Here is a 13,024-nt window from a genome sequence, read left to right on the forward strand (position 1 = left end):
ACAGATTTATGTGCAGCGTGGGATCCGACCAGAGTCCTCCCACGCGCTCCTCTCCTAGCGCGCCTCCCCCTCCCGACAGGGATGCATCCGTGAATACGTTCACGTATCGCTGGACGCAGCCCATACGGACACCTTGGTGGAGACGACTGCTGGAGGCCCAAAAGATCAGATCCAGATGAACTTGGGCCGGAAGAACCACCAACTTCGATCTGTCCCTGACTGGGTCGAGCCTGAGACGCGCGAACCAACGTTGAAGGCGTCTCATGTGCAAGAGACCCAGTTTGACTACCGAGTGAGCAGCCGACATGAGACCTAATAAGGTCATCAACTCGCTCACTCTCAATCTCTGGGCACTTCTCGGTGCCGTCACTGCGAGGAGAAGTCTCGACAACCTCTCGTCTGACAGCCGCGCTATCATAGACTGAGAGTCAGATATTGAGTGCAAGTGCTGGGCTGCAGCGCACTCTTCTGGAGGTTGACCGCAAAGCCCAGACGTGTGATGTGCCAGGAGCGAGGAGACGTGAGACTCGGGGGGGGACGGCGACAGAACTGAAGTGCGCAGCCCCTGCTTAATGTTCTGTTTAACCAAGGGGCGAGGGGGCCGCACAAATCCACCCACACCGAGTGAAAGTCTGCGAGGGGTTGAGCCAGAGACGGAAAATGCCCGCCCGCCCACCAGATCTGGTATGTGCGGGGGGAAGAAGAAGCTAGTGTTAGCCTAGCCTTAGCTAGCGAACACAAGGCTTGAACAGGAGGGAGCCCTACGGAACCGGGTTCAGGCCGGCACGTAAAAGCAGTACCCGAGTGCAAAGACCCGCATGCAATAAAGCATTAGACGACACAAGATACTTTTCTGTGGTTTATTAGCAGCAGAGACAGATCTTGGGCGTTTGTGTGCGGGTGTCCTACTGCGACGCGCAGAAGACGAAGGTCCAGTGGACGAGGTAGAGGGCTGGGCACCTTCGTGGCGGCGAAAGGGGTCCTCCCGGATGTCTCTCTGGCCCGAACGTTCTCTGGAACGAGCAGACTGAGTGCGTTGAGCCAGACGGAAGTGCTCGGAGAGTTTGGCCGACGATTTCTGCGTCTCCATTTTCTCCAGCAGACCCGAGACGTTGGAGACAAACAACGTGTCGTGTAAGGTCTCCTTTTCGAACAACAGCCTATCCATGGAAGCTGCCAGGAAGGTCATGTTGTTCGCAAGGGTTCTTACGTGCATACCGCACGCATAAGCCCGGTCCAGGAAGGTGGCGGTAGTACGGTCTTTCTCCTCAGAGAGCCGTTGCTTACCGACAGTCCAGAGAGAGGAGTAGGGCGCCAGACAAAAACCCAAGCGTGTCCCCCAGAGGTGGCAGCCCCCTGGTGGGATCGACGCCTTCCACAGTGGAATACACGGCGTAGCCCTTAGGCAGCGCCTTGATAGTCAAGGGCGGCTGAAGGTCTTTCGCCGAGTAGGCCCAAAGCCTGGCCATCTTAGGAACCGTGGCTGAGGGTCTGGACGCCTTCCTCGCTGCCTTTGCGTACAAAGGCACTGAAATATCCCCAAGTCGTCGTCGGCGGGAAAAAAGTAGAGGTGGACCTCCTCCTGGTAAAAACGACGCTCATCCTCTTCCGTAACGTTCGACCAAACCATCTTCGCTGGAGGTGGTTTGGGAGTGGGCTGAAGAGGCTGAGTTGCTGGAAGAGAGGCCGACTCCTGGTCAACTCCCTACGCCGCTCAACTCCCTCAACGCCCGCCTACGCCGCTCCTCCCCTAGAAGAGTGGCGCAGGCGGGACATGAGTCCAGCAGTTTCAGGTGATCAGGCCCCAAGCAAACGACGCAGGTGTCATGCTTGTCGGACTCACCGAGAAAATCAGCGCAGGACAAACAGGAACGATCCATGATAACCCGATGGTTGTAGTCGCAGGCTGAGTGGAAAAAGGAGCAGAGCGGCGGGAGCAGGGGAGTGTTATACGTGGTGGGTGGTGCCTTCATGGGCGGAGAGCCAATCAATCGAAGTCTCAGGCCGGGGCCAGTGCCTCGATGTGGATTAACCAATAGCGAAGGCTGTTAGAGGGCTACGCACATATGAAATAGAAGTGAACTGCGGGGCTAAAACGGGAAAGATATACTTTGTGTATGGTGAAAATAGTTTTTCAGTGAAATGATGGCCAGTGAAAATGAGTTGCTCACGTTGTAACATAGTTATGGATGTCTGCCGTGTGTCATATTGTACTGTCGAAGCGTACAGTGAACATATAGCTGGCCGAACCGATTAGCCACGATGCTAATAAGGCCTGTAAGGCATTCTTTGTGCTTACTTAGGGTCTTGGGTGTGTTGTCAAATGTGGGGAACTTATTTTTGAGATGATAACAAATGTGTAAGTGTACCGTTTATCACGGTATAGTGTAGATGTAGCCAGCCAAATGTTTTTGCTCCTCCGTGGCTAACGTCCGCTAGCATTTATCAAACAGAAAAACCGTCTGTCATTTGCAGTGTTTATGGTCCATCTGGTTTGGTGTTCAATGTTCAAACTGCCCCCTTTGCTTCATTCTGAAACGTGCAGTCAAAATAGACCCATCAGTCTCGCAGCTGCTTTCGCCTCTCACTGGATCTTGGCTCTCCTCACTCACATGACGTAGTGTTGAATGATAGATGCTTCTAGAAGTTGCCTTTGTAAGTATAAGCAGGACAGTGTTGTGTATGTTGCTATCTCTGATTAGAATTTTCGCTGTTTCGTCATCTACAAAAGTTGGATGGGGGGCAGGACCAGTGACCCAGCCCTACGACAGCCTGCAATTACACTCATTTACCTGTGGCGCCGCCAAAAGCAAATATTTTCAATCCTGCCTACAGCTGCTTCAAATGTCGCAGAGCGCCGTCACAGTCTCATCATACAGGTTCAATGCTGCGAGTGTGCTGTGTGTTTATGAAATTTATCATGAGTTGCAGATCATCGTGGAGATTGTTTTTGTTGGTTTATCATATACGATAAGTTATCCATCCCTATAGCATGCACAAAACTGATGTCGGAATACAGTGGAAATGTTCCACAGAAAAGTCAGAGCATATATTAAAGTGAAGCAGAATGGCTTGCTAACACACGGAGATAGAATTGTCATTCCACAGTAGCTGATTGCGGACATCTTAAAGAAAATTCATGAGGTGCATCAGAGATTGACAAAGGAGGTGCTACACCTACCGTCCACTACCAGTTCTCAGGTTATTCAGAATCTCAAAACGACCTTTGCAAGGTTTGGAATCCCAGAGGAGGTGTAGAGTGACAATGGCCCTCAATTCTCCAGCTCAGAATTTCAAGAGCTTGACAGACAGCTAGACTTCAGAAACATTATGTTGAGTCCTCACGGTCCACAGGGGAATGGTCATGTGTAGAGGGCAGTACAGACTGCAAAAAAAATCCTCGGCTAAGATGACCCTATAATGGCTCTCATGATTAACTCACTGCACCACCACAGGAGAACTCTTTATGGGGAGAAAGGTCTGAACAACAACCCCAACAGTGGAGAAGAATCTTTGACCCAAATGGCCCAACAGAAAGACTGTAAAACAGAAAGATGCTGGCGAGAAGGAAAAAAACAACAACGTTCTATTACAACTGCCGCCATGGCCTCAGACCTCTTCCAACTTTGCTGTCTTTACCATGTTGGATTAGCAAAAGGCACGGACGAAACTAGACATGGGGTACTCTGCTAGGGGCTGTCCGGTCCCTGTATGACCGGAGCAGGAGCATGGTTCGCTTTGCCGGCAGTAAATCAGACTTGTTCCCGGTGCATGTTGGCCTCCGCCAGGGCTGCCCTTTGTCACCGGTTCTGTTCATTACTTTTATGGACAGAATTTCTAGGCGCAGCCAGGGGTCGGAGGGGATCCGGCTCGGGAACCACAGAATTTCATCTCTGCTACTTGCGGACGATGTTGTTCTACTAGCCTCATTGGACCGGGACCTTCAGCATGCACTGGTGCGGTGTGAAACGGCCGGGATGAGGATCAGCACCTCCAAGTCTGAGGCCATGGTTCTCGACCGGAATAAGGTGGTTTGCTCACTCCGGGTAGGTGGAGAGTTCTGGCCCCAAGTGGTGGAGTTTAAGTATCTTGGGGACTTGTTCTCGACTGAGGGAAAAGGGGAGCGAGAGATTGATAGACGGGTTGGTGCAGCGGCAGCAGTGATGCGGTAGCTGTATCGGACTGTCGTGGTGAAGAAGGATCTGAGTCACAAGACGAAGCTCTCGATTTACCGATCGATCTACGTTCCCACCCTCACCTATGGTCCTCAGCTTTGGGTGATGATTGAAAGGATTAGATCGTGGATACAAGCGGCTGAGATGAGTTTCCTCCACAGGGTGGCTGGGCGCACCCTTAGAGATAGGGTGAGGAGTTCGGTCATCCGGGAGGAGCTCGGGGTGGAGCCACTGCTCCTCCACATCAATTTTTTTTTATTTGGGCTTACTCCGAATGCTGCCTCTGCGACCCGACTCCGGGTAAGCGGCAGAGGAAGGTGAAGGTGAGGTGACACCAGACACTGTTTACAAGGAAATTGCTACCAGAAGATCTTAACACATAAGAGGTGGTATTGTGGCGGAATCGCCTTATCTCCGGGTAGGTCTGACTTCAAGTTCCAAACAAGATACCTCGCCCGCATCTGATGCGAGCACAGAAATAGAGACTGTTCCTTCCACCCCAGGTAAGGTCACACCCCCCCACTAAGGCACCAGAACTGTTTCGTACCTGAGCTGTACGGGTCTGCAAACCTGTTGACAGCTTTACGAGCTTTTTGTGTGGAGTGTAAGTCCTATATAGTTCAAATTGATCATTATATTGATCATATATGACTTGTTAGAGCATTAGGAAAGTAATGCCCAAGTAATTGCATTTGAAATCATTTACAGAACATTTCCGTCAATATTGTTGTTGACTGAGTGAATGTGTTTGTCAGAGATGTTATTACCAATATCATAAGATATACCAAATGGTTATAAATCGATTATTATTTGACACATTTACAGTTTATATATTGTTTGGCATTGTTAATTGAATGTTTTTTCATGCATGTCATTCATGTCAGGTTATGAGAAATAATGATCTCAATATCACGACAGTGACGCTAGATGACTAAAGAGAAGAAAACCTCGGATGTTGACTGCATGAGAGTTGCCGTGTGTTGTTTCGCACTGTGAATGAAGACCAGAGCAACGAGGAAGAAATTACATAAAACAACAAGCTGACCTAACTAATGAATTGGATAACATTTGGTGTTTGGATTGGTTATTTCTGAAAGGCCAATCATGCTGGTATCTAAGCCTGTCATGAAAATACATTTTGATGGTTGATAAATTGTCCCACAAATGATTAAACTATATTATTGCCAACATTAATGTGAGACCAAATTAAGCATAAATGTAATGATGATGTAAATGAAGTTATCTAACTGTACCCTTTAAGTGAAATGTTTTTATTTATCATCAGTATCTTACTATTGTAGTCTTTTAAAGAACCTGTAAATATCTTAAAAATATAATAAATTAATACATACAAAATGCATCCATAGTCTCTAATACTACTGGTGATTGTGGTTCTGGGAGGCATGCATGTTGGATGTGGAAGTGGCTCGGTCCACATTATTGTACACACCTCGCACATTAGGTTTGAAGCAACAATATTCCCACACCGGGTCCGTGGTATTTGGCTTTGCAATTTATTTCGCCCTTTATTCCCTCTGAGATACAGCATCCACTGTTGCTCACTAACTTGCTCAAATGAGCTCGTGCTCGCTGGATACCTGACTCTGAGATGTCCGACAAGACAGTTCACTCTGTTCATTCTGCTGCAGCACGAATACGACTGGAGCGGCACCTCATCTCATTCACAAAGTAAAACACAGAGACTTGGTGATCATTTTGTTAAAAAAATAAAATCTGCATTTCTTTCCAGTTGACAGTTGACAGATTGATTGTATTGAGAGATCAATTAATTTAGGTCGCTCTCTTCCTTGCTGCCTGCTTCATATTTAACATCCACTCTGTGAGACCAGAGAGTGAAAGATGCAATCTACGAAGCATCAACCCATGAGTCAAAACAATTGCCTGGAAGGCTTCATAGCTTCACAGAGGTTCATCTCACTAGTGAAGTGATCAAAACAAATCATTTGGATGGACTCACAAGTAACTATTGATTAACATTTGAGAGGTTTACTGTTCTATTGACAGGAATACGGACCACTGGAGAGCACTGCCATTAAACACGTCAGGCATGATGGACAACAATACAGCCATTGTGTGTGTGTGCATGTGTGATGAGAGCGCATGCGAGTCCTTACCTGCCACCAACGATGCCATACGCATGTCTACGAGGGTGTCATCATAGGGCGACAATTCCAGCTCATCCTCGGCTGCAGATGAAAAAATTACATTAATGATTTAATTTTAGCTCGATTCTAAATCGACAAAGTGCAAGACGACTGTAAGACAGATTTTAAACCAGGACACCTTTCACAAAAGTGATGAAACCTGATCAAAAGTTGTATTAATATGCAGAATCCGTTTCACTTCAGCATCTCCATTATGGAGATGTAAAAGTGCTTCTTCCTATATTATGCTAGTCGGAATTATTATTATCAATGAGGATGGCAGCATCAGACTGAATCCTCCAGGATTTGAAGCTGGTTTTGAGCAACATATTGTTTTGCACACACTCAAACAAACACACATTTTGCTTTGTTCACCAATTCTAGACCCAAATTTGGGACCACCCATTATGTGTACGCTCCACATTTCGACTTATGTGTGTCATTCGCTAACATGATTGTCTCGCTTCCTGACATCAAAAGGCTTCTAACAGCACAGCCCTGCTTGAGTCCAGCCAGATGACCATACATCACACTCAGACTATACCTTATGTTGATGCCATAGTTAAACTGTTCTTTTAAGTATAAGATGTTCAGTGTGGTTTATCTTTGACTGTGCGTTCGTAAAATCTTTTGTGGCCAGTCATGCAGGCGCAAGTGTTCAGTGACGGCTCGTCTGACATTTAGAGAGAAACATAAAAGCTACACTGTTTTTTCCAAATGTGTTCTGTTCTCTGACATGAAATTTACCAAATAATAAAATGCATTAATGCCACACCAGTTCTTATCATGTCCCCCTTTATCACAGAAAAACCTAAATGGTTGTCTTCCTCTTCTTCTTTCGCCAACACTATCCAGTTGGAACATTCTTCGTCCAACATGTTCCCTATATTTTGGGCATTTTTACATTATTTTAGATTTGTGTACAAAAAAGATTGCATATTTAAAAGTGTTCCTGTTTCCAGCACTGATCACAAGTGTAATGTTAAGTGTCAGTGTTTGTGTGTATTCCTAGCAATTCTTGTAAGACTGTTTATATATATTGGTGGGAGACCATCAGTATGTGGAAAGCATGTGACTACTCTATCGCATCCCTAGCTAACTGATCACTGGAGAGTTCTGATGCAAGCTAAAAGTACAAAATCTCAGCATGAACATATTCACAGCCAGAAAGAAGATTTAAGAAGAGGATGAATGAGAGTGCAATGTTTATCTGCAGTGACTTTATAAAGCTACAGTTTCATGTATCATCACTCTGTTACGGAAGCTGACAGAAAAGAAAGAAGAGAAGAAAAATGTTTTGTATTTTTGTACTTACTGAGCAGGCATGCAAATAATAGTGTCTGATGGGCAGAGCAATGTATTGCTATACTGAGAAAGATGTACTCTGAGTGGCAGATGGAGTAATTTATGTGCTTCATACGGCGGAAGAATTTGCTCTGTACTCATGTCTCAACAACTCACTTGGATGTATAGGACTCATTTATCTGTCTTGTTTCCTTTATAGCAACATCTGAATGAGTCGTTATAACCCACTGGGAATACAAGTCCAACCTACTCTCCTTGAGCAGTTATACCCCACTGATTCATAAGAAACTATGAATGAACACCAAAATTTAACTGCATTGACGCAGAGTTGCCTGGGTTCTGTACAGTTACCTGTACCAAGTGTTGGAGCAGCAATATTGTCACAGAATCTGTACAGATGAAGGGAAAGTTAATGTGCTTGTAATGCAAACAAGTTCAATGTTTATGCTCAGGCTGTACGTCACCACTCTGAATAGATACTTTCAAAATACAGGGATCAAACAGGATGATCAAACACAAGACCTTTATAAAGAACATTATAATGTGGGTCATAGAGTGTATCTCTTGTTCTAAACAGTTTCCATGTTGTGAAGCGACAAGTCAAGGTTACGATAAAGCGTCAACTCACCTGGCAGCAGTCGAACCCTCCAGTAGATGTGCAGACACTGCTCCTCCTTACGGAAACCACGCTGGCACTTGCAGGTCAACAGAGAGGGGTGTTTGGCCAGCAGTGCTTCCTGCCTCTCCAAGCACTCAGCTGCAGCCTGTTCCCATAGGGGTAAAATTGCTGCATCTGATGCACAATGCTCCAGTCCTCGGTACAGCGCCTCACACTGTGGGTCAGCAGAGCAGACGCGGTGTGCTTCAAAACAGTCAGTGTAGGAGGATTGAAAAGTGAAGTACGGGGCAGAAGACGGCAGGACACCTACAAAGAAAGGGGAGATACTGTGAAAAATGTGAAGATCACTGACAGCACTTCTGTGCAGTCTTCAAGTAAAAAAGTCTTCAAGTAAAAAAAAGTTTCGACTTGGTAACTTCTATCCATGAGCAATAGAGCAAATTATACATTTTGGAATTACATGAAAGGGAAGATCAAGGCTTTCAACTTTCTATGTCTGTGAAGACCATTTATCCGTTTAAAAAATGCACACAGGCACGATATACACGGTCACACACATATACATCGTACTAGTACCATAATCACAACATTTAAATTAATTTTCAATGTTGTGTTAAAAATAATATGTGCATTTCCCTTTGACTGAATCCGACATCTTTTCGCCACAGATCAAGTGATTGTTTACGCAGCATGGAATTGGTACCAGCACCGATGAACTCTGCTGGAAGTCAGCCTGAAGTGTGCTGGGACTCGGCTGGAACTGCGCAGGAACTGCTCTCTTCACTTCATACTAATAACACTCATAGGTTACTTGAGGAGACTTGGGTTCATGAGAAAACTTCACCATGCTATTTCCACTCTTAAGTTTTGTGAATGGTGGTCTGTCATTGTATCAACAGCTTTTAATTTTATTTTTTTTATTTATTTATTTTTTTAAATTTAACACAAAAGCTCAATGCATTGTTTTTATTTTATTTTATTTTAATAGATCCACACATTCAAGTCTGGGGACCCCTGTGGAGTTTTGACACAGTTGATCCCTTCGGATGCCATGCATGCTGCAGCAGCAGTCTGTTTTGGATGATTGTCCTGTACAAAGCAATGGTCTGATCCAAAATGTCTTGTTATGTACACTGCAGCATGCTCTTTAAAGATATATAGCAGGGGGAGGCCAACTAGTGAGATAGAAAGAGTGAGGATACCGTTGTGAACATTGATAGAATTAGACTCAGGCACAGTACGCGGGACACACACGGGCACGCACACACACTCACACAACTGCCCTGAGGAGGACCCATTTGTAAAGGCGCATAACACATCATTATAAACCGGACGCAATACTTCTCAAATGCTTGAGAGGGCGAGAATGGGGTAAGGCAACGACAAATTCGCACATGCACATCAGCATGTAAATTGAATATTGAGTGTTCTGATGAGTGACTAAACACATACATAAAACATTGTTAGATCTACATTTTGTGTAGATATCTGTGTCGTGAGTGGATTTTCTGTCCTTTTTTCATTGATGGTATTACACAATTTATTGAATTGAAATATGACTAATTTAATTAGATAAATTATTTAATAAACCCACAGGTGTGATATTTATAGACAATGGCTGCAGTCTATGGAGCAGTCATTTTGTCCCCCACCACACACAAAGCTGTCACTAGTGCAGAGAATTCTGACAGTCCTGAAGAGTCCATCAGCACTCAACCCAGTGTCGAGTGACGCAGCAGACACCTACAAGAAAATCGGCAGTGCCGCTAGTGTAGGTTTGCATCTGTGCCAAATTTCGAGAGAGCGTTGACTGTGGCACTCTGAGGCCAGTTTCATAACGGTGGCTAGGTCAAAAGCCTGAGTTGGTTTTCCCAGGCATGAGCAGAAACTCCTGTTTTTGCAGGTACAGTGTACCCCTATCTTAGTTACCAGTGCAACATTCGCATAGATCCAAACCTGCCGTAGCAAACCCCTGACAGGAAAGAGCAATCATTAACACGCATGGATGTTATCATCCCCTTGTGAGAACCTGTATGTGGGGAGTAACTGTGACTCTCAGAAAGAAATATTTCAAATACTTTGATGATCCGATGCACCAGGCAAAGTAGGACAGTCTGAAACATTGAATCCTGCCGGCCTCAGGACAATGCCTATTGGATGGCATTTTGGAACTCTGACCTGACAGGTGGACATGCTTAGAAGGTCCAATGGAAGGCCAAAGTGGAGATTAATGGACGTGGTGAAGGATGGCATGAAGTTTGTATGTTTGAGAGAAGAGGAAGCAGAGGACAGGGCGAGAAGGAGGAAGATGATCCACTGTGGCGACCCCCGATGGGAGAAGCCGAAAAGTAAAGAAGAAGATTGTCATCAGCTACTGAAATGGAGGTTAACCATTTGTTTTGGATGGTTAAGTAAAGGATCGGAGGCTGGGGGAAGCGTTATGTCATTGATGGTCCTCACTAAGATAGAAAGACTGACATGTATGCGACTTATACGTGGTCTAGTTGAAGCACCTTTCTATAACTGATGCAAACTCAGTCAGATGGGGTGAGTAAAGATTACACACCGGGCGATAGGGTTCGCAAGAGCAAGAGATTTTGCAATTCATTGTGGGCTGGAATCGCCAAGTTAACAATAATAATTTAATTTAATAATATTTACTGTGGAATCCAGGCCATCGAGACAGGAAAACAGTGCAACGAAAAAAAAACAAACAAACAAAAATAAAAGAAATAGTCATTGGACCATCCCTATATAAACTCAACCCACATCCAACGACTCATAACTTTTAAAATTACATAAATCCATCAATCCATATGACGTGAACTAAGATGAAGAGTTGGTCAGACCTGGCTTCGATTGATGCTATTTATGAAACAGCTATTAGATAGAAAGCTAGAGCTTTTATTCACGGTGCAAATTCACCAAAACACTCAAAGGGCATCCAAACACGGCGTATATTACTTAAACAAGATTTTCACAATGTGATGAGGCGACACCAGTGCAGGAAAAAAATAGTACAAAGTAGTACAGAGTACAAACTGAATGGCGGTGCAGCTGTTGCTGCATGCATGCTGGGACGCTTCAAGACAAGAACATTGACCAACACGGTGATGATGCACCTTAGTGGGGATGACTAGTTACCATGTCACACATGGTGCTGGAACTTTGACTAGTAGGTGGAAGCTGATGATTTCTGTGATGACAGAATCGTGGCATTGGATGGTTAAAACAGCATCTACTGTTTAATACGGAATATCGCGGGATTTGCCATAATGTGGCTGATAAACTGTTTTGTGTGGAAGAGAGACATGTTTTTCTGGAAAATTGCACAGAGCTAAGTCACTCTGGAAGCCACAATGACCCCGCTACACAGACTGAGCCTCTTCTTTTAAAAATGTAAGCATGGCGCAAAGTGGCAAAGCGCAGCTCTCTGTCTGCGAGAGAACTCAATTCTCTATTTACACGAGTGGGGTCACTTCTATTATCCACCCATATGTCCCATAGCAGCTGACCCAATGAGTTGTATTCAGCATCAGAGTCTCTGGGAACAGACGCTCATGCAGGTCACAACAGCAGATAGTTGCTTGTTGGAGATGATTCAAAAACCAATGATTATTTGGCGCTGGATAAGTGCATACGAATTTGCTTAATATTTGCAGGGGTGCAGAAAGTTTCAAGCGCTTCATGTCACAACAGGTCCTCCAACTTCTGGGGAGTGTGTTTGCGAATCAGGATGGGAGGGGAAGGTATCTCAGTTGTCCAGCTCCAGGTGAGATGATGGCTCAGCATTGACCTCAAATATTTAGCCTCTTAATGTGAAGTTGAATGTGGCCAATGGAAGCCAATGAGAGGACAGCTATTCCAGCCAATCACAGCGTGAGGAAGGTGGTACCTTCCCTTACTATCCTGGTTTTTGGACCAGATTTTAACAATTCCGATTTCATAATTGATACTGCTTAATGATTCGGCTCCTTCTCTTAATTCTCTTATTGATTCTCAGTGTGACAAAAAGGAAGGGAAATAGGTCAATTACTATACCTAATAGATTTAGGTATCGTTTCAGAGCAATTTCATTTATGATACTACTCAATGAACCTGTTTCGTAACATAATTATCCATTATCAGGATCAAAGAGAATGTTTATAAACTTCTTGATCAGTTTACTGTGTTGCACAAATGACAAGGGAACCAGTACCTGGCATTTAGAGTTCAAAAAGCTCAGTGGATTTTGTATCATAGAAGTAGGAATGAGTCGTGTTGTCTGATCTGGAACGAAAACTAACCCTGCGACACCTGACTCATGACACGGTAGACAGAGACCTCCAGTCCTGAGGTCTTCATTGGTCCATGTGAGCAATTTAAAACTCATTTAATATATCTGCTCATGGCATTTAAATTGTCTTCTTTGAATAGCAATATAAACATGACATGAAAATGTCGCATTCAGTGTAGCTCCTGAGTTCGGTTCTGGTTATTATTATCGGTGCAGGACAACCACAGATGTTTGTCGAGGAGACAGACTGGGGACTCTTCCCACAGACTGCGGGCAAATCTGAGGAGTGTGACAGACAAACAAGCTAATCCATTTTTTCCTGACAACAACAGTTAGTGCCAAGCTAACCGTCCATGTAGCTGTCCACTGTCACTGATGAAACACGGAACAGTCTTTCATTATTATACCATGATCTCAAAGGGTTCGGTCGGAAATGAAGCCTTATGAAAGCTTTACCACCCGTCCCCACTCAAATGCCTCTATA

General features: G+C 44.7%; 1 protein-coding gene across 1 annotated transcript in view; it reads right to left on the reverse strand.

Moving 5' to 3' along the window:
- The window catches only part of gfra3 (GDNF family receptor alpha 3), a 57,288-nt gene that overhangs the window by 23,508 nt on the left and 20,756 nt on the right, over nt 1-13,024 (reverse strand). Inside the window, exons 2-3 of the mRNA XM_053879787.1 lie at nt 8,274-8,570; nt 6,311-6,382 (exon numbers count right to left, since the gene is read on the reverse strand). Coding sequence (XP_053735762.1) covers nt 6,311-6,382; nt 8,274-8,570 — 369 coding nt within the window. The remainder of the gene's footprint in view (nt 1-6,310; nt 6,383-8,273; nt 8,571-13,024) is intronic.

This window comes from Synchiropus splendidus, chromosome 11 (genome assembly GCF_027744825.2).
Source record: "Synchiropus splendidus isolate RoL2022-P1 chromosome 11, RoL_Sspl_1.0, whole genome shotgun sequence".
Classification (NCBI taxonomy): Eukaryota; Metazoa; Chordata; class Actinopteri; order Syngnathiformes; family Callionymidae; genus Synchiropus; species Synchiropus splendidus.